Source organism: Ctenopharyngodon idella, chromosome 9, assembly GCF_019924925.1.
Source record: "Ctenopharyngodon idella isolate HZGC_01 chromosome 9, HZGC01, whole genome shotgun sequence".
NCBI classification, from domain to species: domain Eukaryota; kingdom Metazoa; phylum Chordata; class Actinopteri; order Cypriniformes; family Xenocyprididae; genus Ctenopharyngodon; species Ctenopharyngodon idella.
The window spans coordinates 7,628,049-7,655,300 of record NC_067228.1 but is presented as its reverse complement, the minus strand read 5'-3'; the positions used below and the strand labels follow the sequence as shown (position 1 = coordinate 7,655,300).

Sequence of the window (27,252 nt, the reverse complement as noted above, 5' to 3'; positions counted from 1 at the left end):
GAATTTTTTTCGTTTTAACTTGTAAAGAAGTGGAAGAGATGACTCGCGCTGAGGCGCTACAGTAATCTGTCGCATAACATTTAAGAGCGTCAGAACTCCATTGTTGTTTGTTTGAATTTTGAGATAAAATGGACAGAATTTAAAGCGGAGACTTTGTTTCTTACCAGAATTAACAAAGCACAACCCTTTTTGTGATTGTTAGATCGGAGGCGCACTACAAGTGTTTGGTGTGTAGGGAATATAGGCTATATTAAAATGTTTAGTGTAGGGGAAAACCGCGGACCTGGCAACCCTGGCTTGAACTACGGGTGATTCATAGGGTCAAACAGAGCCTGCTTTTACGTTGCTATTTTTAATGCGTCATTGTCGCGTTAACTTCGACAGCCTTAAATTCAACACGAGACGTTTTGTTAACACACAGTCTGTGAAAATAAATTTTCAAAAATAAATTTAAATAATTCAAAACGTGTGAAAAAACAAGTGGAAATGGCTGAGCCAGAAAAGTGCTCCTCTGCCGCCATCTACTGGTTATAGGGGTAACTTAAATTTTTTTGTTATTATCATTATTAAAGAACTTGTAAACGACATTACAAAAAACAAGCACTGAAGCACTAAATTTATGGACGTTCTTTTCCAATGTCCATAAATTTAGAGGGTAAAATATTAGTTGGATAGATTTATGTAAGATCTTTAACTGGATTTATCTCATCTTATTTGAATTACAAAATATGTAGGAAAGCAACCATGCTATTAACTCCAATTTAGATAATTTTATGATTTTTATAACTCCTAAAAAATTTCCCTAAAATACGCATTGAATCGTCAGATCTGCGCCATGATCAGCAGCGGCAGGACTTAGTCACAACAGCCTAATAAACCAATTGCTGTGATGTCTGTCATTAAGTTAACCAAAGAACAAAGGTAAAAGATAAAATTGTATCTTTAATAAGGATTAATCTATATTTAATTTTTAATTTATGCAGTGAAGACTGTAAAGTGTTTGATAACTTTTTTTTTTCAATTTCTGTATATTTCCTACCTGCCACAGGTAAATATGACATTTATTATAATGGGTTTATGTGAAGATTGTTTTAGGTTCACTTAAATTAAAAGTTGTTAAAAAAAAAAAATCAGTTTCATAGAGATATCAGTACATAGTACATACAGACATTAGTATCAGTGATACTGCCCTTCAGTCATAAAAAGATGCCATTAAACAAATATTTAAAATATACCATCTTTAAGTTGTCTCTACATCAATTTGGAGTGTAACTGCAAATTCATTGTCACTACTTTAATTTAGAGAGTAGTACATTTAAGTTGTTTTGGTATCATTTAAAAGGTTAATTAATAGATACAATTAATCAATACATATACAAATACATGTAGAGTACCATATATGTGTGGATATGTGTAGATATGTATATAAGAATAAATACTATAGTATAATCTAATAGTTATAGTTATAAATAAATCCATAGCCACTGTGGCAAAGTGGACTGTACACATTCACTTGTTTGAGTCTGATCGAGTCGTGTCGGATATATATCTGGCTCTTTCAACACTACATTCCTGTCTATACTCCGCTTTCCTATAAAATAAAGACAAACAGCCTAAAAATAATAAAAGAATGAATAAATCATTGTGCCATAATTAAAAGAAGGGCATCAAAACCACTGAATAAAGACAAGGACACAAAACTTAGTGCTGAGAACATGCTTTATTGAATCATTAATACTCAAGGAGGTTGCATATATAGATAATTCTACAATTCTACATAAAATCAAACCAAAGTGCAGGGCAATTAGATACTAAACTGTTTCTTTCCCATTGCACAGCAGGTGGTGTTGCTGCGGCACACTTTCTTGATGTTTGCCCAACAACTGACAAGGTGAATTCTAAAGCTAACACACAAACACGCAATGCTTCAAAGCAATCCTCCAAGAGGAGGCTCTGCTTCTGCAAGGAAGTACAAGATATACTTTCGTTATTGGCCAGGAGATGTTACATTTTAAAGTTTATTCAAGCAGTCCCTTGCCAGAAACAGAGCACATTTAACATTTTTTGCTCATAAAGTGCAGGCCGCTCGCACCTTGAGCATGTCATTAAAATGGTGGTATGACATAGTCAGTCAGAACACAAGGCCTAGTCGCCCTGCTTACATGAGGGTAAATGCAAACAGCACTCAAGGCCTTATGTTCAAGTAACAATGCATAAGAGTATGGTTAAAATATCACTGCACGTGTAAACATGCAGGCATAACTTAGTCTCTCAGATTTAGTGTAACGTCAACAGGGAGCCTCTCTACCTGTTGAGGCAATCTTAAGACTTCAACTTATTGTTGAGGCACAGAGTTTAGTTTCAGGTTTATCAGGGTATTCGTTCCTTGTGAAACTTTCTCCTGATAAACATTTAGTTCCATTTGTTTCAGTTAATATTGTTATAAATAACAATTCATACATTTTCCATAACCGTTAAATTCGGCTATATACATTATGTACATGTCACAGAAAATTGGATCAAAAATCCTAAGTCATAATTATCCAATATGGCACATTTTATAATACTTTAGACTTTAGTCTAGATTGGCATAAATTAATGTCATGTTTGGTATAAAAATAGTTTATATTTACAGGAACAGATATCCAGGTAACTTATCAAGATTTTTTTTCATTTCATTTAAAAAATACAAAGTCGCTTAATGAAGGGGTTGGGGTATAAATTATGGCTTTACTTTGATCGAATACTGATGGTAACAGTTGCCATGTCAGATCCATGCTCATTGGAAAGTTTGAGTGTGTATGCCCCAGCATCACTCTCTTTCACACCAGTGATGATGAGTGTGGTCAGGTCTTCTGTGGTGTCAATATGGAACCTGCTACTTTCTTCCTCGCCAGGCAGTTTCTTTCCACCACGCGACCACTCAATATGAGGTGCTGGCTCTCCAGAGAAAGCACAGGCCACCGTTAGAACCTTTCCAGTTTCAATGCTGATATCTTCAGGAAGAGCTTCAATTCTTGGAGCTAAGCCTATGATAAAAAATATATTATAACTGATTTGCAATGATATTCATCCATATTACGACAATATTTTAAAAATTCTTTTGCATGTTTGTTATTAGTCAAACTTGTCCTTACCTTGAGCACTGCGGAGGGCTGCTCTAACTGAGGATTCTTCAACATGTGAATGACTTGACATTATACTGCTTGAGCTCATTGCATATACTGACTCTGATGTCATAGAGGACATGCTAGACATTGACATAGTTTCAAATTTCATCTCAGCCATTGAAGAACTGCTGAAGGATGCCTCTTGCATCGCGCTCTCCATGTGGATGGATTTAGAAGCAAAACTTTCATGCATGCTACTAACAGCAGCACTTTCCTTCTTAAGAATCATTTCACTTCCCCCATGTATTTGGGAAGACACAGATTCTGGAAAATAAGAAAATAAAGCATTGGCATTGAGAAGAATGGGCATCGAGACTTTAAATGGATGAGAATTTAACAATTTATGGGAAAGTAAATTTACCTTGAACAGCCTTATGTGTAGCGACATATGCAGTTACTTTTGTGTAGATTGCTTGAAACACTTGACCAAGAAAAGAGAATGATGTTCTTGACACTGCTCCTCCTTCACTTATGATTTCACAGGAGTATTCCCCTTGGTCACTCTCAGAAACGTCAGATATATAGAGACAGCACGTTCCATCTGCAGATGAATGAATCTGGTAGTGACTACTTTGGTTGAGTTTTCTGCTGTCCTTGTACCATACAACTTCTCTTACTGAGCTCTCAGCAACAAAGACCATCTTAACTTTGTCTTCATAAGCTTCAGCTTTGAGTTGCTGAATGATCTTCAGTGGTGCTTCCTTTGACGGGGTTGGGGATTTCACTGTAAGTGGAGATTTAACTCTTTTAGGTGACGTGATTGGCTCGGGAGATTTGACTGTTGGTGGGGATTTAACTCTCTGGGGTTCAGGAGACTTGAGTCCTGTAGGGGATTTAACTCTCAGAGGGGAGGCAACTGGCTCAGGAGACTTAACAGGAGGTGGAGATTTTACCCTGGGAGGTGAAGCAATTGGTTCAGGGGACTTCAGAGCTGTTGGAGACTTTACTCTTTGAGGGGTGGTTGGTTCAGGAGACTTAATAGGAGGTGGGGACTTTACTCTGAATGGGGATTTGATACCCTCTGGAGACTTAATTCGAGGTTCAGGAGATTTAACACCAGTGGGTTCTGGTGATTTAATTTGGGGTTCCGGAGACTTTACTGAGGGCACAGGAGATTTTATTGAAGGCTCTGGAGATTTAACTGATGGTACAGGGGATTTCACTAAAGGTTCTGGAGACTTTACTGATGGCACTGGGGATTTCACTAAAGGTTCTGGAGACTTTACTGATGGCTCTGGGGATTTCACTAAAGGTTCTGGAGACTTTACTGATGGCACTGGGGATTTCACAGAGGGCTCTGGAGACTTTACTGATGGCACTGGAGATGCGACTGATGGCTCTGGAGATTTTACTGATGGCACTGGAGATGTCACTGAGGGTTCTGGTGACTTCACTTGTGTAGGTGTAACTTTCTCTTTAAGTACTGGTTTGTGAATAGTCAATGTAAACCTTGCCTCTTGCTTTCCTTCTGAATTTTCTACAATTACAGTATAGCTGCCTTCATCTGAAAACTCAACTGATGAAATTTCAAATGTAGACTTGTACTGTGTTGTAGACACATGAATACGGTGTGAAGTGACAATTGTTCTTCCCTCATGCATCCATGTGACACTTGGTGCTGGCTCTCCATCAATATCACAGACAAATCGTGCAGAGTCACCCTCAGATACAGTCAGAGACTGTGGTTTTGTAAGTATTTTGGCTGAAAGAGTAGCTTTAACTTTCTTTACTGATACTTCAGCAGATGTTGTTTCTGATTCTTTTATCTTTAATTCAGATGACACATGTTTTTCAGATGTATGCACTTCAGAGGATGAATACGAAGCTGATGATAGGTATTCAGTGGATGCATATCTAATTGGAGATGATGCAAGCTTCTGAGATTCATACTTTTCAAAGGCAGAAACTTCATGTCTCTCAGTTAGTTTTGTTTTGGTTTCTTTGATCTCCAAATGAGTTCTTGAGGCAGAGGAAGCTCTGATTGTTGTTGAATGATAATAATCAGTTTTTGTCATATCAGGTACAAATGGTGTCGGAGCCTCTTCATCTCGACGTCTTGAAGAGTATGTAGTAAATGCTCCACCTGAAACATCAAGAGTTCCATAGTCTGATGCCTCACCCTTTGAATTTGTGCAGACGACACGGTATGTGCCACTATCCTCTGCCTGACAGTCATTAATTTGAAGAGACAGGACTCCACTCATATTTGTGAACTGGTATTTGCTGCTCTCCTGTATTTGTTGTCCATTATGGAACCACTGGATATCAGCATCTGGTTTTGACTGAACGTTCAAAGTGAATTTAGTGTTTTGACCACATGGTACACGATGAGAACGCATTCTAACAGTGATACGTGGAGCATGGTCAAGACTAAAGGGTTGCTGAGTCACAACCTGGTACTTGCGCTCAGATTTGAGAGCTGCTTTTCTTGCTTCATATCTAGACATGATGTCAAATCTTGCAGACCTTTCAAATCTAGAGGAAGATCTGGAAGATCTTCTCTCAGGGGATACAGGACTTGGTGATCGAGGACGTGTTCTCTCAGGGGTGGGTGACCTTCTTTCAACGAATTCAACTTCAGCCTCTGTTGAGATGCGTGCACGAGGTTGTCTGATGAGTTCAGAGACAGGGCGCATCAGTTCAATGTATGTTGGAGACAAGGATCTCCTCCTTCTTAAGAAATGTGAAATGGGAGGAGGAGAGCCTCGAGCTTGCTCAGTTGTTGTTACATGTTTGGTCTCTTCTACATGTCTCACTTCAGCTTTGTGAACATGTTTTGGTGAGGCACGACGCAGTGCAGACAGCTCAAAGCGTACGGGGCTTCCACTGGGTGGGGAGGCAGAGAAGCCAAGTTCTAGTTCCTCTTCAAGCTCTTGCCTTTCTTTTTCAGTTCTCTTCAATGTCAGATAGTCCTCACCCTCAAGGAGCTCCTCATCTGAAAGATCTCCTAGTGAGCGTCTTCTCAGCCTGAATGATGCCTCAGATTCAGGGGATGGTGATCGCCTTGCTGGCCGAACAGTCTCTAAATCGTCTAGCGTAAATTTTGGAATGCGCCACTTTGGTCTGTACTGATCAGTTATTCTAGGTAGTGGCATGACATAAAATTGCTCCCATCTGGAAAGACGAATACGCCTCTGTCTCTTCTGAACAATTCTTTCCATTTTCTCAGGAATCTCATACTGGTCACGCAGTTTCTTGTACCATTTCATGTCAGATAATGGCACAAAGTGTTTGATCAAGTTATCTTCACCAAGAACAGTTGGATCATGTGCACGAGCTTCAGGGATTTCGTAAGGCATGCGTATCTTCTTCTCTTCTTCTTTTATTTTCTTTATTTCTTGATCCTCTTTATCAGAGATGTCAAACTCACCCTGCACATTCTTGGTGCTCACAGCAGGTTTATATAATTCAGCAGCTTCCTTCAAAGCCTCCTGTGCTACAGGATTAAGTGTAACAACCTCTGCAGTTGAGAACTGTTGTGCCATTTTCAGTGTCTTTTCTATTTGGTTCCTAACATATATGTGTCTCTCTTCCTCACTCTTGAACTCCCTCCTTGTGTATGTCAGGCGTTCAACTGTGAGAGTAGCTTGGCAACTTGCTGATCCAGCTGTATTTGTTGCAGTGACTCTGTATGTGCCTGAATCCTCAATGAGGGTTTCTCTGATATGTAGAACATGATAGTCTACGTCCTCTTGAACGACTTCAACTTGTGGTCTGAACTCAAGAGGTTTGCCATTTTTCTCCCATTTCAGAGTAGGTGCTGGGGTTCCTGATACTCTCAAGTCAAAGCGAACGCTTTGCCCCTCAACACAATCAATATTGGCTAAGAGACGTTTGAACATGGGTCTCATAGTGTCCTCAGCAACAGTGTGGGGTGTCACAGTGAGACGTGCCTTGCAACTGTCCTCACCAAACTTGTTGTTTGCTACAACAGTGTATTCAGCATCATCACTAAGGTCAACATTGTGTATCATGAGTTGATAAAGACCCTTGTCACTTGTGAATGTGTATTTTTTAGGATCTGGTTTGATTCTGTGCCCGGCCTTTAACCATGTAACACTTGGCTCTGGATGGACTGTTATTGTTACACCAAAGCGCACATCTTCACCAATGTATGCTGCACGGTTGTATAACGGCAAAGTAAACTCTGGTGGCCTCTGCAAAATTTTGGTTTTGTCAATTCTACGCCTTGGTTTCTTGAGTGAGCGTCCCAGATAGTATTCACGGTGAGACCTAATAGTCTCAACAAACAACTCAGCATAAGCATTGTCCTCCCTGTCTTCACTGACAATCTTGCATCTATATAATCCATCATCACATTCTTCAATGTCTTTAACATAGATGCTAGCAACTCCATTAGCATAACTGATTTCATATTTGTGGCTTGCAATCAGTTTGCGGGACCCAAAGTACCAGGTCACTTCAGTGTTTCTGTCATAGTTCTCAATGCAGCACACAAACCTGACATGTCCTCCCTCTTCGGCAGATCCATGCATGACAGGACCCGCTCTAAAGCCTTGTTCAGGATGTCCAACTTTCACTCTACCAATGGAAACATTTCTCTGGTTTCTGTAGCCACCACCGTAGGCAACACGTGCTGCTGAAACAACAGTGCTCCATTCCTTTTTCACCAGGGATTGGTAGTATCTTCTGTGTCTTAAAGTCTTGATGACCTTTGAACTAATATGTTCCAATTTCATCTTGAGCCAAGGGTGCTCCAAAGCTTCAGAGGCTGTCATACGTAGCTTGCGGTCTTTAGTCAGCAGTCTGTCGACAAAGTCCATACCCTCAAGGCTGGTCTCTTTAAAGGCTTCACTATCAAACAAATACTCTGCATTTGAAATGTGCTCAACCATTTTCTGGTGTGATTCAGCAGCAAATGGATTAAGTCCACTAAGGAGGACATATGCAAGAACACCTACAGACCACATGTCAGTGGCAGTGGTTACAAAATCACTGTTGTGGATTTCAGGTGCACAGTACTCAGGGGCAGTGAACTGAATCCTGATGTTTTCTCCAGGTGTAAGCAACCTAGCTTGACCCATTTCAATTATCTTGACTGTATTGCTCTTCCTTGTGGAATAAACAATGTTATCAGGTCTGATATCAAAATGACAATAGTTGCGACTATGCAGGAACTTCAAGGCTCCACACACTTGTCTCATATACAGAACAATTTCTTGCTCTGTGAGGTCAAAGCTTGTACCAAGACGCTCAAAGATGTCCATACCAGACATGAATTCATAGATCAGGACATATTCTTCCAGGCTATCAAAGGATTCATGAAGATACAGAATGTTCTTATGTCTTGCAATATTGAGTGTCTCAATTTCTCTTGCAACCAGCTCTCTATCAGCACCTTTAACTTTGATAAATTTAGCCAAGAATGTCTTCTTGGAACTAATTTCAATACAGCGATGGACAATGCCAAACTGTCCATTGCGTGCAAGTTCCTCAGAGATTGTGTACAGTGATGGCACATGCTTGACTTTTGAATGTGGTGCCTCCTCCTTTGTAACCTCTCTTGTTTCATCTACTTCTTCATCATAGTTTCGAATTGCTAACTTGTCTTCTTTTGTAGTCACAGGGTCCGTTGGCGCAGATGGATCACTCAAGCCAAATTGGTTTTCTGCAATCACACGGAACTGGTATTTTGTTTTGCCAAAGAGACTCATCACAGTGTATTGGGGCTCAGATGTCTGAGCAACACGAATCCATCGGTCTCCAGTGGTAGGGCACTTTTCTATGATGTAATTGATAATTTCACTTCCACCATCATTTCCAGGACTCCAAATGAGGGTGAGTGTATCTCTGCTAATATCACAGACTTTAACATCCTTTGGTGGATCAGGGACATCAGCAACATCAAGTTCAACTGTCTGCTTATCTACACCAAATCGATTTTTGGCACAAATGATGTAGTAGCCGGAATCCTTCCTTTGTACTCCCTTTTGGAACACCAGGGAGGTGAATGATCTTGTGAGAATGACTTGATGATAAGCTGTATTATTAATCATCTCTTGTCCCTTTTGCCATGTGACTACAGGATCAGGTTTTCCACTAATTGGAATCTTGATTGTAACAACTTGACCACGAATGGCATGAACAGCTCCCATGCCTTGGAGATGTAATGGCAAGTGAATCTTGGCAGGAACTAGAAAATAAAAATGACAAAAAAACAATCAAACTTAATATGTAATAGTACATTCTAAGCAGTCCTGCAGTATGATAAAAGTATAAAGAAGATGGTTTTAGAACAGTACTTAGGTTGAATAAAATCTTAAAAAAACAACCATTAGAAATACTTACCCTCAACCTCTAGGTTCATACTTGTGGAGATTGATCCAAGCTGGTTAGTAGCTCTAATTTGGTAAACAGCTGCATCATTCTCATCAGCATTGCTGATAACAAGTTGGAAATAACCTCCCTTGAATTCTTGGATTTTTATTTTCTCTCCATCAGGTAAAATTTCTTTGCCGTTCTTGTACCATTTAACCACTGGCTTAGGATGTCCGATAACCTTTGTGACAAATGTGGCATTTGCCCTGTATTTGACGCACATGTCCCTCAATTCGTCCTTGAAGAATGGGGCACGGAGAGCTGCATCTGATTTTGGAACGACTGGTTCAGAAATCTCACTCCAGTCACTCTCTCCACCAATGTTTTCACATTTGACACGGAATTCATATTCAAAACCTTCAAGAAGGCCTTTAACAGTGTAAGATGTCTCATGGATTTCTTCTGTAGTAACTGCAATCCATTTGTTCTGTTTCTTCTCTCTTTTTTCAAGGTAATAGTTTTTAATTTTGGCACCTCCATCACTGGTTGGTGGTTTCCAAGAAACAACACATGAATCCTTTGTTACAGAAGAAACAAATGGCTGTTGTGGGATTCCAGGTTTCTCTGTTGTAAAAAATAAAGAGGAATACATTTAATGTATTTGATGATGTATTCTTTTGTTTTTCATGCTAATGTATTGTTTTATTTAAAAAGAAAAACATTTTTAGACTGCTATTTAAAGAGCACCTATCCATGAAACTTACCGAATGGACTCTTGATAATGACAACAGATGGTATCTCAAGAGATTCACTAATGCCATACTGATTCTGTGCAGAAACCCGGAAGTAATATCCAGCACTCTCAATGAGGTTTGGAACACGACATGTGGTTCCTGGAATAGCTGATGACACAAGATGCCATTGCTCTCCCTCTTTTGCTTCACATTTCTCTACAATGTAATTTGTTATCAGTGATCCACCATCATCCTTAGGTGGTTTCCAGCTAATGATCACAGAACTCTTCAAGAGAGCATCAACAACGATTGGTCCTTCAGGCATGAGAGGTTTATCTGAAAAGACAGGGAGAGTATTTTTTACATTTGCAAACATATTTTCATGCAAACAAGTCTACTGCAATTTTAATATTTATCTGATTAAAAATAGACCTTAATTTACCTTGGATTTCAACACGAAGGACAGTGTCCACTGTGCCATATTTGTTGCTCATTTGCACCTTATATCTTCCAGCATTTGTCTTACGCTGGACATTTCTGATAACTAAGTGAGTGTAACTTTCTGTGTTTTCAATGATTACATTCTCAGATGGATTGAGAGGCTTCTTGCCATAGAACCACATGATTTGTGGAATAGGGCGACCAATGTAGACGACATGGAGACGTAGGCTTGTTCCACAACCAGCATAGTATTTCTCCTTCAATGGGAATCCAGGATGGAATTGAGGTGCCGCCTGCAATAGGAGCTTGCCACTGGTCTCAATTTCACCTGCCTCATTGATGGCTCTGCATGTGTACATGCCCTCATCTTCTTGTTCATCTGTTGATACTGTTAGAGAGTGGTTTCTGCCATCAGAGCTCATCTTGTATTTTCGGCTCTGGATCAACTCCTTTCCATATCTATACCACTTGATTTCAGGAAGAGGTCTTCCAATAATTTGGCATGTCAATGTTCCAGATTCTCCTAGTTTAGTGGTAGTATCTTTGATTTCCTCTTTCAGGCATGGAGCTTCTCCAACTAGAAGATCAATTAAACAAGTTTGTCACGTTGCATGCTTTGTAAATGTCTGTTTCAGAAAAAGAAAATATAAATAACATTTCATTAACTTACCACTCAGTTTGGTTTTAATGCCCATCGCTGTTCTTCTTGGTCTACTCAGTCCAGTTTCATTTTCAGCAAATATTCTGAACTCGTACTCTGTTGCTTCCATGAGTCCACCCATGGTAAACTGTCTGTCCTTTGAACGCTCTTTGTTGCATTTCTTCCAGGCACTTTCACCTGCTTGCCTGTATTCAATCCAGTACCCAAGAATTTCTTTTCCACCATCAGATTCAGGACGCAACCAGTGAATGGTTATGCAGTCCTTGGCTATAGAGATGATGTCAATCTCACCGGGTTGGCCTGGTTTATCTGTTGAACAACAGAGAATAGATCAAGGATGTAAAAATACTTTCATTTAGGCAAATTGATAACTTCTTTGGAAGGGAGAGGGGAGGGTTACGTACCAAATGGATCTTTGCATACAACTGACTCAGATACAGGTCCAGGCTCACTTTGACCAATATCATTTTGAGCAATCACACGGAACTGGTACTCTGCATCAGGGATGAGACCAGTGAGAGTATACATTGTTGTTGTGATATGTGTCTTGTTATGACGGACCCACTTCTCAGTGGAAATCTCTCTTCTCTCAACATAGTATCCAGTGACACGAGATCCACCATCATCCTTGGGTCTTGACCAGGACAGGCCAATTGTGGTCTTTGTAACATCCATGATTTCTGGAGGGAAACTAGGAGGTTCTGGTGGACCTTTATGCAAAATGACCAAAACAATAAAATAATTATTGTGATTTACAATCATTTAAAAGTGGTTATTAGGAAAGTTATGTTAAAAGAAGCAATGATAAAAATGCTTACATAGAGGAGTCTTTGGTGTAACAGATTCATCAGATTTGAGAGATTTGCTTATACCAAACTGGTTCTCGGCTGTAATCTTGAAGTGATATTCAACATTTTCTTTCAGTCCTTTGACCACAAGTGATGTATCAACCACACGTGAGTCCACAGTGTACCAAGCTGCTTTAGGGACCTCTCGCCTTTCCACAATGTAACCAAAGATATCAGAGCCACCATCATCTGAGGGCGGTCTCCAGCTCACTCTGACTGAACGTGCCTGAATATCATCAAATTCAAGAGGACCCTCGGGTGGATCTGGGCGTCCAATAACTTTAACCTTAATATAGACTGCCTTCTTTCCACATTTGTTTTCCAACACAAGGTCATAGGTGCCAGTGTCATCTCTGTGGGCCTCCTTGATCACAAGCTCAGTACGTTCTTCACTGGTTGCAATCATAGCTCTGTGAGAAATGTCACGACCTTCCTTTGTCCACTTGCATGTTGGGAAGGGTTTGCCCTTGATGGGCACAGATAGTCTAATGACCCCTCCTTGTCTGACAACATAGCCTTCCTGGTAGATTTTATCCAGCTCATAATCAGGATAATCTAAAAAAAGAAAATATAGTTCTTACATAACAAAAACACACTGCCATATACAGAATAATACAGTTTGTATGTGTATATATATTTATAATAACATATTGTAATTCTCATTGTTAAGTATTTCATCTTACCAAGCATTTCTGTAACTTTGACCACTCCTGGAATCTCAGCTGGTTCTCCAGCTCCACCAGCATTACATGCCAACACACGGAACTTGTATTCAGCTCCCTGGGGCATATGTGTCAAAGTGTATTCACAAATCTTTGTTGGTGTTGTGTTGCATTTTGTCCATTCAACCTGGTCAACCTTCTGCATCTCAATCAGATAGCCAGTTATAGCAGCACCTCCCTCTTCCTCTGGAGGAGACCAGGCAAGTGAAACTGATGTTCTTGTGGTATCTGTGACTCTTGGGTTCAGTGGAATACCGGGAGGCTCTGTTTAAGAGTAAAGTTGAACACACTGGTCATGTTTGGTCTACTGACAACTGATTTACTTACATTTTTACAAGCTTGTATTGTTCCTTTGTACATACCGATAGGATCCATTGCAATAGTTGGTTTAGAGTTTGCACTTGGTTTTCCGGTGCCTCTAGAGTTGATAGCTGTAACTCTATACTCATATTCAAGACTCTCAATAAGTCCTGTGGCTCTGTATCTTGTCATGGTCACTGGATTCTTATTGATGCGAAGCCATCTGTCGGCTCCAGCCTCCTTGCGCTCAATAATGTAGCCAGCAATAGTAGAACCACCATTATCCTCAGGTGGTGTCCAAGTAATTGTCATGCCATCATGAGACACATCAAGTATTTCCGGTGTGCTTGGTGCTCCAGGTACAGCTAGAAAAAAAGATATAAGATGAATTTAATACTTTAATTTTAAGTAACTTAAATATAAATAGAAAACATCTGAAGTAGAAAAAAACATACTTTTGACACTCTTGCATTCAACAACTTCAGATTGCAAGTACCCGCCAATACCAAAACGATTTGTTGCAGCCACACGGAATACATATTCAGTTCCTTCCACGAGTCTTGTAAACTTGAACATGGGTCTTGTGACAGATTCAGACACAGGCAGCCATCCAGGTCGATGTGCATCACGCTGCTCAACAACATAGCCACTGACATTTGCACCTCCATCTTTCTGTGGTGGTTCCCAGCTGCAGGTCACAGATGTGGCATCAACCTCATCAATTTTCATAGGCCCGACAGGTACTCCAGGTTTATCTAGGAAAGAAATACATTTGGTCAATTTCAAAAAACACTTCAAAATGTAGCTGTAGACCTGTAAAATCTGTAAGAAAAAGTAAAATGTTCCTTACCAAGAATGATAACTTTGATGACCTCAGTTGCTGTTCCAGTGACATTCTTCACTTCAAGAGTATAGTCACCAGTATCATCAATTGTGGTTTCACGGACTGTCAGTTTGGTGAATTTAGCAGTTGTCTCAATCTTGATGCGGTCAAGCGTGTCCTTCATCTTGGCTCCACCAAAGAACCATGAACAAACTGGTACAGGTCTTCCTTTAATGGGAATGTTGAGCACAATAGGCTTACCAGCTGGCACATTGACAATCTTTTGTGGGATGCCAGTCAAGTCAATCTTCGGCATGACTGTAATGAGAATAGAAATGACAATAATTAAACTTTCAAACAAACAATAAATAATATGAAAATTATTTTTTGACTGCTTTCCTCATTTTATTTAGCAGTTTTTAATGATATCTTACCTCTCTGTTCTTGTATTGTAACAGGTGTCATGAGATCTCTGGGCTCACTGACACCTCTGCTATTTTCAGCTCTGATTCTGAAGAGATATTGCTCATTTTCATTCAGTGAGACAATTGTGTGCTGCAGCACAGATGATTTCACATTAGCAACATTCATCCAGCGGTCACTTCCAGATTTGCAGGCTTCAATGACATAGCTAGAAAGTCTGCTGCCACCATCGTGAAGTGGTTTTTCCCATCCAAGTATGACAGATGACTTTGTGGTATCAATGACATACAGATCTTGAGGAACAGATGGAACTTCACAAACCAGTACTGCATCTGTAATTTCACAAGGTTCTCCAATACCATATATGTTCTCAGGCAATACTCTAAAGAAGTATTGTGTTCCTTCTTCCAGCCCAGTGATTCTGTATAATGTCTTCTTGCATTCTGTTGTCACGGTTTTGTAAGATTTCATTGAAGCTTCACGCTTCTCAATTATGTAGTTGTTGATGGGAGCACCTCCATCAATAGTAGGCACATCCCATGTGATTACAACAGACTCTTTTGTGTAATCTTTAACCTTTACTGCAGCACATGGTCCAGGAGTATCTACAAAACAATTTTTAAAACGGTTTTAAGCGATGTTGCTTAAGTTACAAAAGGTTTATTTAATTTAAGTAAATGCGCAGTATTTATTATTAATTGCATAAATTTACTCACCATAAATCTTGACAAGAATGGTTACTATTTTCTTGCCAGATGGATTCTCTGCCTCAATTGTGTATTTTCCAGCATCATAACGATGTACCTTCTCCACTATTAAAGTTGTAGTGTTTTCTGTAGTATCTATGAATCCACGGGATTGTAGGTCAATTCCAGGCTTTCTCCAGGTAACAACTGGCGCGGGTCTTCCAGTTGTAGTTACATGAAGACGTAAAGTGTTGCCAGCTCTGATGCAAACGGTCTTCTTCAGTTCATCAGGTAGTTCAATATCAGGAATTTCTGAGAAGATAGCAATAAAAAATGTCATGCAGTAATTCCACATTTAAAAAATAGGCATTTAGGAGCAGAAATTAACTTGACCATCAGTGGCGTGCACAGGGGTGGGGGAGATTTGAGTCCCTTCCCCTTTAATTGCTAATATTAAAGTACCCTTTCGGTCGTATTGCAGTGCCCCCTGGAACACGGTTTTAAATGAGGGGGCTCCTGCCTCAGCGGAGGTCTGTGCACGCCACTGTTGACCATTACTAACCATGTAGATCTTAAAAAAACTTACCAATTCTTTCTGAAGGTGCAGTCTCAATACTGCCTTCACTGAATTCTCCAGTACCCATAGCATTGACTGCAGCCACTCTGAAGCTGTACTTTTTGTTACTTGCTAGACCAGTTACTGTGTACTCAGTACTGCTCAAGATCTCCTGGGTGGCTCTATACCATTGCTCTGTTCCCTCCTCCAGAATCTCAACAATATAGCCTGTGACATCAGATCCGCCATCATACATTGGTCGTGTCCATGTCATACTAATACTGTGCTTTGTGGTGTCTTTAATACGGGGAACTGATGGTGGAGCTGGGGTATCTGTAAAATGAGATGGCAGGTTAGGCATGTTACTATTTTTCTATGCATTTAATAGTTTTTTAGGCCATGCAGGTCAGTGTTACTCACATGTTGGGTCTCTACAGTGAGCGTACTGAGATGCATCACTTGGAATGCTGGTGCCAGCGGCATTGACAGCTGCAACACGGAATTGATAATCGCTACCCTCAAGGAGACCAGTGATCTTGAGGCGTGTATCATAAATGGTGTAGGTTTTGTTCACTCTTGTCCATCTGACACTGCTCTTCTCACGTTTATCCACAAGGTAGTTTTTGATTTCACTTCCACCATCACTCTCTGGCTTCAGCCACTCAATAATGACATGTTCTTTTCCAACAGCAGTAATCTCTGGAGCTCCAGGAGGTGTTGGAACAGCTATATTGTAAATAACAAACTAATGTTAATATTTTACCCTTGGTCCTGTGGAAACACCTTAATTATTAATGGAAACATTAATACATCATAATTGTAATTAAACTTACTGTATGCATTTCTTGCAATAACTGGTTCAGACTCTAGGGGCACACCAGGCCCATACTTATTTACACCTCTGACACGGAAAATGTACTCATTGTTCTTGATCAGTTTTGTGCTGACACAAGACAGAGTCTTGCATTCATTTTCCATGATGACCCAGTTGAGTCTGCTGGTCTCACGTCTTTCAACAATATAATGAGTGACACGATCTCCACCATCCTCCAGAGGAATCTTCCAGGAAACTGTACATTTCTCCTCTGTGACCCTGCTGATTGTTATTGTTCCCTCGGGTGGACCAGGTGTATCTTGAATATATAAGATTTTCTCATGAAATATACAGGGAATTAATTGGATTTTTGACTATTGACACTGTGTGATTTATTATGTTCTTACCAAGTACTTTAACATTGACAGCAGCTGTTTTGGTTCCACTTGCATTCTTCACAGTAAGGATGTATCTTCCAGTATCATTTCTATCACATGATTTAATGATTGCCATTGCTCTTGTACTTGTGTATGTCAGTGAGTATTTCTCTCCAAGATCCAGCTCTTTGTCACCCTTGGCCCAATAAACCTTAGGCTCTGGTTTTCCACCAACAGCAGCATCAAGAACAAGGTCTGATCCTGCTCTAATAGTGATTGTCTCACCCACAAGTTTACTGTCAAGCTCAGCCTTTGGTGGTGCTAAAATAAATAAATAACATGTATTAATACATATTCATAACAGTATACAGTATATGTGTGTTTCTACACATACTGTAAGCATGCATGAATTAAGGAAACCATCTTACTATATTCATCTTTGCATGCGATAAGTCCTGTCGATTCAGATGGCATACTGTGGACTCCAGCACCATTTCTGGCAATAACACGGAATTCATACTCATCTCCCTCATGAAGTGATGTAATAGTGAAGAAGTTTTCTGTGATTGTAGTGTAGTTGCACTTTAACCAACGACCTTCTTCATCATCACTGGATGCCCTGCGTTCAACCACATATCCAACAATCTTGCTGCCACCATCATTGAATGGTATAGACCATCTAATAGACACTGAGGTCTTGGTAACATCGTAAACCTCTGGTTTGCCAGGTGGATCTGAAAATGCAGACAAAAACATGTTAAAATATTAAGCCATGAAAAAAACAACAAATAAATGATAGTAGAAAGTAACAAAAAACTTACCAACTGGATTTAGAGCCAGTACTGGCCTTGATGGTTCACTTGCTTTACTCAAACCAGCAATGTTCATTGCATATACTCTGAACTGATACTCCAGGCCCTCAATAAGGTTGGAGACCTTGTAGTGACACTCAAGGCAAGGAATCTTGTTCTCCCTCACCCACAGAATGGTATTACGCTCCTTCTTCTCAATCCAGTATCCAGTTACTTGGCTTCCACCATCATTATATGGCACATCCCAGCGGATAGAAATTGCATTAGCAGACACTGAAACTACATCTGGGCGAGTTGGTGGGCTTGGTGAAACTGAAAACAAAAATGTAACAGTTATCAGACTGAAGACAACAAAAATAAATACTGCATTGTTTATGTTTCATTTCAGCAATGGATAAAGTTATATACAATACTAAATACTTACTGAATGGATGCTCAGCAACAATAGCTTGAGATTCAATAGACTTGCTAACTCCAAACTTGTTCTCAGCAGAGACTCTGAAAGTGTACTCCATGTACTTGGTGAGATGAGTTACTTTGATGGTGGTCCGTTTTACACTTGAATTCACAACCTGCCACGTGGTGGCGCCAGACTCACGTTTCTCAACAATATAATTGGTTATGTCTGTTCCACCATCATCTGTAGGTTCTTCCCAAGTCAGTACACAGGATTCTGATGATATTCCTGAAACCTGAACAGGTCCGGTTGGTGGGCTCGGTCTACCAATGACATTGACGGTGACAGTGAATGTCTTTGATCCAGCTGCATTTTCAAGCGTGAGATAATACTTTCCACTGTCACCTCTCTTGGCATCCTTAACCAGTAGAGTGGTTCTGTCTTTAGAAATCTTAATTGACACTCTGTCTGTTTCTTTGAGTTTCATTTCTTCAAGTTTCCATGTTACCTTGGGGGCTGGTCTGCCACTGATTGGAATATCAATGGCAAATGAATTTCCAGTTTTGCAAGTGATGAGTTGTTTATCTATGCCACTGAGATCCGCTGTTGGCTCAATACGTGGCTCCTTTATGATGACAGAGGCTAGTGCATCTCGTGGGTGACTAATGCCAGCATCATTCTGAGCCTTGACACGGAACTCGTATTCTGTGTTCTCAACCAAGCCTTCAAGAACCATTTTCAAAGATTTAGTTTGACCACCTACAACCCAGTGATCAGAGCCCTTCTTTCTAGTCTCAACAATGTATCCAGTAATACGGCTTCCACCATCGTGCTCAGGCTTCATCCATACTAAGCTGGCTGTTGAGGATGTAGTATCAATGATATCCAGTCGCTTAGGTGGTGCAGGCTCTTCTGTGGCTACAATAGGCTCTGTCATTTCAAATGGCTCACCTTTGCCATACTGATTTTCAGCAATAACCCTGAAGAAGTATGCTACGCCAATTTCAAGGTTGGTCACTCTCAGGATTTGACGTGTGCACTTTTCACTGACCTCTTGCCAACTCAATCGACTTGCCTCTCGCTTCTCAACAATGTAATGATGAACACGTGCACCTCCATCATTGTATGGTGCATCCCACATGAGTGTCAGAGCACCTCTTGTCACATCCTTGAATGAGAGAGGTCCTGGTGGTCCAGGTGTGTCCAACACTTTGACTGTTAATGTAATGGCTTTACGACCACTGTTGTTTTCAAGAGAGAGTGTATATTTGCCAGCATCATACCTGGTGCAATTTTCAATTGTCAAGGTGCTGAATGTGTCTGTGGTATTAATATCCACCATTATGCCAAGATCTCCATCTGCCTTTGTCCATGTGGCAAGTGGGGCTGGCTTTCCACGGAAGGGAATATGTAGTGTGACTGTTCCGCCGTTCTTCACAATATGTGTCTGCTTGAAGTTTGCATCTATATCAATTTCTGGTGAAGTCAGTCTATCAACAGTTTGTACAACATTAGGAGTCTCAGAGAATTCTCCCTTGCCAGCACCATTGACTGCACAAACACGGAATTTATACTCTTCACCAGGCTCTAACTCTGTTACTTTGTAATGTGTATGGATGCAAGTCTGATTGTTGACTCTGTGCCATTCCTCAAGGCTTGCCTTGCACATCTCAATAATGTAACCAATTATTTCCATACCACCGTCAAACACTGGTTTGGTCCATTTCAAGGTAACAGATGTCTTAGTGGAATCAATGACCTTCACTACAGTTGGTGCACTGGGTGCACTTGTCGGTTCCCTGCACTTGAACAATCTGGATGTACCACTTGCAGGTCCAATTCCAGCACCATTTTCAGCCATAACACGGAATTCATATTCATTTCCTTCTGTAAGGTTTGTTACTCTGTGCCTTAGTTCAGTTATTGGTCTCTTTGCGGAAACCTTCACCCATCTTAAGCTCTTCTTCTCTCGTCTTTCAAGAATGTATTGCTTAATCTCATTTCCACCGTCATGTCTTGGTCTTGTCCAGCATAGAGTGATACTGTTTCCTGTTACATGAGTGCAGTCAGGTGTTCCAGGAGCATCTGGTACCGCTGTTAGATATCAAAAAGGAATGTGTTAAAGTCGAGAATAACCAGTACTAAATTAGAAAATCAAGAACAACTATTTTTACTTACTGTACTGCATTTGAGCAATGACTGAATCAGACTCTAGTGGCTTGCCCACACCAAATTTATTGACAGCAGATACACGGAACTGATATTCATTGCCTTTAATCAGTTTTGTGGCATTGAAGGAGCAGGCTTCACACTTGGATGTTACAAGTGCCCATGAAATTCTGGAAGTTTCACGCTTCTCAATCACATAATTAGTGATAGGCGCACAGCCATCATTTTCAGGTGGGCTCCACCAAAGAGTTGCTTTCTCTGCAGATATATTTGTGAAGCGAAGTGGGCCTTCAGGTGGTCCAGGAGTATCTGAATGACACAGAATGAAAATAAGCAAAGACCAAATCCAGACCAGCTTTATTAAAACTATAAATCAAAATTGATTTTCGATCATACCTTGTACTCTGACAAGAACATCCACTTTTGTTGTGCCTGAACTGTTCTTGGCCTCAACTGTGTAGATACCACGGTCGTTGCGGTCAGCATCTCTGATGAACAGTGAGCTTGATCCAATAACAGTTGTGATGTCAACCAGCATTTTGTCAATTTCCTTTCCATCTTTATACCATGTGACTTGAGGTACAGGACGTCCACGTATACTGCAGCTGAGTTTAATATTTTCTCCTGCCTTGATGGTGAGGGCCTTTTCAGCTTCAAACTCAATCTCAGGGATGACTGAAAAAGAAAAAAGATTTTTTTTAATGAATAGCTCCTTTTTCCTGAGGCCACAAGAGGGCGCAAATCAGCAAAATATTAATGCACCTCATTAAATTGTTTATTCAGATCAATGAAATAACATGAATCAGTAAAAAAATTAACAAAACAGCATAATGTATTTATGCATAGTTTCATAAAATCACACAATAACATGATCACACAGAATACTTTATGATGTTTTATTAATAAAGTTCAGGAGGGGCACGTTCAGATAATTAACCTAATTAACACAAGAGGAGCACATTCGGTTAATCAACTCAATTAACGGTAAGCGGTATATATACAGCAGAATTACCTGTTCGTTGACAGTTTATCAGCATCCCTCCACCACCCCATCTCCTCACTTCTACTTCTAACTATTCCTATCACAACTCTGGGAGGAGTACTCTGGGTTCAAGCCAAATTCTGAGCTAGGAGCCCTCCCCCCAGACAGCACACCAAATACACATAACCTTTACTCTATCTAATTATATGTAAGTGTGAACTCATGAATTTGCATTTAAAAACATGAGATGTAACGGAATGGGATGGAATGATGCCTTTGTAATTACATACCACTTTCATCCTTGGTCATGATGTAGCCAGATGACTGAGAGGGTGGACTAACTGTTCCAACAGCATTCCTGGCAAATACCCTAAATTCAAAGCGATCACCAGCAGCAAGGCCTGTTACTGTAAACTGACATTCGCTGATGTCAATGAAATTGCATCTCAACCAACGTGCTCTTCCTTGACGTCTTTCAACACTGTATGCCACAATTCTACTGCCTCCATCACGTTTTGGTGGTTCCCACTGAAGCGTTACAGTGTCTCTTGTAACATCAATGCAATTAGGGGTGCCAGGAGGATCTAAAGAAGAAAAAAAGATATTTGGAACCGAAGAAAATAAGGAATTTTGGAAAAAGATAAATTCTGTGGAATAATAAGCATTGACAAAATGCTTACAAAGTTAATACCAAAATGTTACAAAGACAATACTAAGACTTACCAACAGGGGAAATTGCTAGTTTGTGCTTGCTCTGTTCACTGACTGGACTCATGCCGGCATTGTTTTCTGCATAAACTCTGAATGAATACTCCAGACCTTCAATAAGTCCAATGGCTCTGTATTCTCTTCCAGAGATAACATTGGAATTCACTTTCATCCACAATAAGCTGTTCCTATCTTTTTTCTCAAGATGGTATCCAGTGATTGGAGAACCACCATCAAATCCTGGGGCATCCCACTGAACAGTCATGCCATCACTTGTAACATTGAAAACTACAGGTTTTCCTGGTGGACCTGGTGGCTTATACTGGTGTTGAGCAACCACATCTGATGAGGTTAGAGGTTCGCTCACTCCATATTTGTTCTCTGCACGTACCCTAAATTGGTATTCAGTACCCTTAAGCAAATTTGGTATCTTGAATGTGGTCCTGACCACACTAGAGCAAACCATCTTCCATGCTGCTTGACATGTCTCTCGCTTTTCTACGCTATAGCAGGTGACCTCTCCTCCACCGTCTTCCTGGGGTTCATCCCATGAGATGATAATACTCTGGGCTTTAATTTCATCAAAACGGATTGGGCCTATAGGCTGAGATGGTGGCCCAAGTGTAATCACTCTGATGTCAAAGAAGTTCTTGACAAGTTTGTTATCAAGGACCAATGTGTATTTTCCTGCGTTGTCCTTTCTTGCATTTCTCACAATGAGACTTGCCTTGTTTTCTGTTTGCCTGAAACGAACTTGTTCGCTTTCCTTGAGCGGCACATCATCTTTCATCCACTGAATAGTTGGTTTAGGTTTACCTTTGTAGGGCAAGTCAATATTTACATTTTGTCCAATGCGAACGCTTAATTCTGCGTTAGGATAGTCGATAAGGTTAGCCTCAGGCGGTATAAGGAAGTCCTTTACAGTGACGGGTCCAATTTGAGAGAAGTCACTGCGACCCTTCTCATTTTTCGCAAATACTCTAAAGTAAATTTCTGAAAGCTCTTTCAGGTGTGTTACCTCATAGTGGCAACATCTGCATGTACCACCAATGCTCCAAGTTTCTTCTTCCTTTGTCTTCTTCTCAATAATGTACTCAGAAATGTGGCTGCCACCATCATGATCAGGCTTGGTCCATGCCAACGATACAGATGTATTAGTTGAGTCCACCAGTACAAGATCTTTTACAGCACCAGGCATCTCAGTTGCTCTCACAGGCTGTGCAGTTTCACAAGGATCACCAACGCCGTATTCATTTTCAGCAGAAACACGGAAGAAATAGGAAATTTCTTCAGACAGACCATCAACCTTGTATGTTGTATTGGCACATTCATTTGTCACAATGGTGAATGCCTTCATTTTAGCATCCTTCTTTTCAACAATGTAATTTGTGATTGGAGAGCCACCATCAATAAAAGGTGGTTCCCAGCTCAGAGTGAGTTTACCTCGTGTTACATTCTTCACTATCAACCTATTACAAGCAGATGGTGTGTCCAATACTTTAACAGACACAGTGATGGTTTTTGGCTCTCCGACCCCATTTTCAATTTCAAGAAGATATTTGCCAGTATCATCCCTTGTGACCTTTGTAATGATGAGTGTAGTTGAGTATTCTGTGTTTTTGATGGCATATCTTGCATCACCACTAATGTTCTTATCTCCCTTCCTCCATGTTACATTTGGAGCAGGTCTACCCTTAAGAGGAATTACAATCTCCACATCTCTACCAGCCTTTGCAATGTACTGAGTTGACATTGACATGTCAAGATCCACATCTGCCTCCTCTGTAAATGAAAGAGGAACATATTTGATCAGGTTCACAGTATCATAATAAAACAATTTGAATCAACTTGTATATTGTTTTAGACAGAAAGTACAAACCTAGAATATCTTTGGCTTGCACTGGCTGCATCATCTCAATTGAACGTCCAGTTCCAACACAATTAACAGCAGAGACACGGAAGAAGTAGTACACTCCAGGTTTCAAGTGAGATACAACAAACTCAGTTGTCCTTACTTCTCCTTTAGAACTTATAGTGACCCATTCTGTCTCATCAGCCATTCTTTGTTCGACAACGTAGCTTGTGATTTCACTGCCACCATCATAGACAGGCTTCACCCATCCAAGGGTAATGGATGTCTTTGTTGAATCAACAACTCTGAGCTTGGTTGGCTCACTTGGTGGATCTAGAATAGCAATTAGTATATATAACAAATTCTATTCTAAATATCATGGCATACATTTAATGCATATTCTGGAAAATAAATAATAAAAAATAAACCACAAAAAAGCTTACCAATTGGGTCATAAGCTTTGTAGAAGATGGACACATCAGAATATGGGCCTGCACCAGCTTTGGTGATTGCACAGACGCGATACTGATATTCATTTCCTTCTGTGAGGTTGCTGACTTTCTGTCTGGTATCACGAATTGGATCTTTAATAACCTTGAACCACTGTAGACTTTTCTTCTCGCACTTCTCTAAGTAATATCCATCAATATCACTGCCACCATCCAAACTTGGTCTTTCCCATACCACAGTCATTGTTGATCTTGTAATCATAGTGACTTGTGGTTTAGAAGGCTTACTAGGAGGAACTGTTGGGCAAAATGAAGCATTAAATCATATTAGGTCACAACTTTAATAGTAATAATAAAAATATTAGATTAATAAAAATCTTCTTACCAAAGGAATTCTGCGCAACTACTGGTCTAGATTCCAGAGGATCTCCAACTCCATATTTGTTCACACCACGGACACGGAATATGTATTCATTGCCCTTAATTAGCCTTGGGACTGTGACAATGCAGTCTTCTAGTTTTTCTGAGATAATGGACCACAAAATTCTGCTTGATTCACGTTTCTCCACAATATAGTGGGTAACCATTGCACCACCTTCGTCAGCTGGAGGATCCCACATGATGGTCATAGTATCTGCTGTGACCTTCTTGAACTGTATGTCTCCAGCAGGGGGTCCTGGTTTGTCTGATGAAACGGAGCAAAAATTGTGCCAAAAATGCTTAAATTAGGAATATCAGAGTTAATGAATTAAGGCATGCAATGAATTAAATGCATTTAATACAGTTCATTTTTTACTTATTTTCTTAAAAAGTAAAATAACTACATATTAACAAGTAATTAAAAACTAACATGATTAATAGAAATAATGTTAGATATTATGCAAGTTTGCAACATACCTTGGACAAGTACTCTGACAGCAGCATATGCTGAGCCTAAAGAGTTCTTGATCTTAAGTTCATATGTTCCAGTATTCAGACGGGTGGCTTCCTTGACTGAGATGCATGCAGACTCAGTGGTGTTGGAGATAGAAATCTGAGCTCCAGACTCTAGCTCTTTTCCATCCTTGTACCATTCAATTGTTGGTTGAGGTTTAGCAATAATACCAATTTTAAGTTGAACTGTAGCACCTGCTTTGTATTTTACAACATCAAGATATTCTTGTGGAAGTTCAATCTCAGGGGCACCGTAAGTGTCCACGCATGTGACAGGTCCAACAGTTGCTGATGGGGTACTAATGGAGCCAACTGCATTCTTAGCCATGACCCGGAATTCATAAGATTCATTCTGAGTCAAGCCTGATATGGTGAACTTTGTGTCAGAAACATTTGTCAAATTAGCTTTTGACCATCTGCCTTTCGGTCCATCTTTCCTTTCAATCAAATATCCAGTAATTTTACTTCCTCCATCATATGAGGGTTTCTGCCAGGCAATGCTAATCGAACTCTTTGTGATATCAGTGACTCTAAGGTTGTTTGGAGATTCTGTGGGATAAAAACAGTGGTAATTAATGTTAATTTGAATTTTCCCACTGGATTAAACAATAAGAAAACTATAATTATTAATACTCATGGTTTAAGTATATAGAACAATTAATTTATAGGAAACTAAATGCTTACCACAAGCATCAATTGCAAGCACAGGATCTGAGGGCTTGCTAACTGGACCAATACCAGCAGCATTTTCAGCTGCAACCTTGAACTCATAGATCAGACCAGCGTTCAAGTTTGATACTTTGAAGTGTGTAGCACGGATAACAGTTTTGTTAGCTTTCTGCCAAAGAATGCTGTTTCTGTCTTTCATCTGAAGGTGATATCCAAATACATGGCTTCCACCATCCGAAGATGGCTCCTTCCAGTTAACAGTAATGCTTTCCTTTGTTACAGCTGACATCCATGGTTGTGAAGGTGCCACGGGGAGTGCTGAAACAAAATGGAATAGGTTTTCATAGATGCTTAATAGGTATACATTTGTATTTACCAATTTGCTGCTTATGATGTAGAGAAGCATTTTACTCACTGTATGGAAGACTGACTGTAACAGTAGGTGAATCAATATGGTCACTGATGCCAAAGCGATTCTCAGCCCTGATTCTAAACTGGTACTCAATTCCAGTAATCAGCTTCATGATCTTGATTGTGCACCTTGCAACAGCAGATGAGACTTCTGTCCAGTTTGCAGTAGTCGTCTCACGTTTGAGAACGATGTAGTTGGTAATTGGGCTACCACCATCATATGCGGGAGGCAACCACTTCAGACTGACACTGTCCTCTGTGACATCATACATTTCAACAGGGCCAATTGGTGGACTTGGTCTGTCAAGGACCACAATATTCACAAAAGACTTTGTGGTCCCACTGGAGTTGGAGGCTGTGATATCATATCTGCCTGCGTCCGAAGCAACACTCTCACGCAAAAAAAAGATAAGGGAGTCAGTTGTCACGTCACAGTTGAATCTCATGGTTGACTTTAGAACCTGTCCATCCTTAGAGACGGATACTTTTGGTAATGGTTTACCAGTGAGGGGGATCTCAATCTTGAGATTTGAACCTGCTTTAACATAGGCAGTGTTGTGTTGGAAGTCCTTCATGTTAATTTCAGGAGCCTCTGTTGATTAAAGAAAGCAACAAGATCATATAATAATGCAAACTCATGTAAAACCAAACATTATGTATGTATAAAAATTAAATGTCATTAACAATAAATAACTTGCCCATCTGATCTTTTACAAGCACAGGTAAAACCATGTCTTTTGGGTCACTAAGTCCAGCATGGTTTTCAGCCCGAACTCTGAAGTAGTATTCAGCATTCTCTCTCAATCCATAGACAACAAAGTGTGTCGATTTGGTGGAACCACACTTTATCCACTTTTGTTGTCCTTTTTCAAGAGCCTCAACCAGGTAATTTGTAATTCTGCTACCTCCGTCGTGTTCTGGTTTATGCCATGCTAGTGAGACACTGTCTTTTGTGACTTCAGTGACTCCAAGCTTGGGTGGTGGACTTGGTTTTTCTAAAATTAAAAGAAACATATGAGTATAAGTAACAAAAATA

At 40.1% G+C, this 27,252-nt stretch overlaps 1 protein-coding gene across 1 annotated transcript in view; it reads right to left on the bottom strand.

Moving 5' to 3' along the window:
* Nucleotides 1-1,701: 1,701 nt before the first annotated feature.
* Nucleotides 1,702-27,252, bottom strand: part of ttn.2 (titin, tandem duplicate 2) — a 160,835-nt gene continuing 135,284 nt past the window's right edge. The window contains exons 173-205 of the mRNA XM_051906830.1: nucleotides 26,915-27,211; nucleotides 26,221-26,808; nucleotides 25,821-26,123; nucleotides 25,101-25,685; nucleotides 24,589-24,888; nucleotides 24,198-24,500; nucleotides 23,782-24,087; nucleotides 21,918-23,684; nucleotides 21,485-21,778; nucleotides 20,609-20,887; nucleotides 20,222-20,521; nucleotides 18,071-20,137; nucleotides 17,656-17,958; nucleotides 17,263-17,568; nucleotides 16,865-17,155; nucleotides 16,477-16,776; nucleotides 16,064-16,369; nucleotides 15,674-15,976; nucleotides 15,118-15,399; nucleotides 14,413-15,006; nucleotides 14,006-14,296; nucleotides 13,611-13,910; nucleotides 13,218-13,520; nucleotides 12,817-13,119; nucleotides 12,104-12,688; nucleotides 11,690-11,995; nucleotides 11,295-11,594; nucleotides 10,626-11,201; nucleotides 10,214-10,519; nucleotides 9,480-10,073; nucleotides 3,532-9,324; nucleotides 3,138-3,434; nucleotides 1,702-3,029 (exon numbers count right to left, since the gene is read on the bottom strand). Of these exons, the coding sequence (XP_051762790.1) occupies nucleotides 2,731-3,029; nucleotides 3,138-3,434; nucleotides 3,532-9,324; nucleotides 9,480-10,073; nucleotides 10,214-10,519; nucleotides 10,626-11,201; nucleotides 11,295-11,594; nucleotides 11,690-11,995; nucleotides 12,104-12,688; nucleotides 12,817-13,119; nucleotides 13,218-13,520; nucleotides 13,611-13,910; nucleotides 14,006-14,296; nucleotides 14,413-15,006; nucleotides 15,118-15,399; nucleotides 15,674-15,976; nucleotides 16,064-16,369; nucleotides 16,477-16,776; nucleotides 16,865-17,155; nucleotides 17,263-17,568; nucleotides 17,656-17,958; nucleotides 18,071-20,137; nucleotides 20,222-20,521; nucleotides 20,609-20,887; nucleotides 21,485-21,778; nucleotides 21,918-23,684; nucleotides 23,782-24,087; nucleotides 24,198-24,500; nucleotides 24,589-24,888; nucleotides 25,101-25,685; nucleotides 25,821-26,123; nucleotides 26,221-26,808; nucleotides 26,915-27,211 (20,327 nt within the window). The 3' untranslated portion in view covers nucleotides 1,702-2,730. The remainder of the gene's footprint in view (nucleotides 3,030-3,137; nucleotides 3,435-3,531; nucleotides 9,325-9,479; nucleotides 10,074-10,213; nucleotides 10,520-10,625; nucleotides 11,202-11,294; nucleotides 11,595-11,689; nucleotides 11,996-12,103; nucleotides 12,689-12,816; nucleotides 13,120-13,217; nucleotides 13,521-13,610; nucleotides 13,911-14,005; nucleotides 14,297-14,412; nucleotides 15,007-15,117; nucleotides 15,400-15,673; nucleotides 15,977-16,063; nucleotides 16,370-16,476; nucleotides 16,777-16,864; nucleotides 17,156-17,262; nucleotides 17,569-17,655; nucleotides 17,959-18,070; nucleotides 20,138-20,221; nucleotides 20,522-20,608; nucleotides 20,888-21,484; nucleotides 21,779-21,917; nucleotides 23,685-23,781; nucleotides 24,088-24,197; nucleotides 24,501-24,588; nucleotides 24,889-25,100; nucleotides 25,686-25,820; nucleotides 26,124-26,220; nucleotides 26,809-26,914; nucleotides 27,212-27,252) is intronic.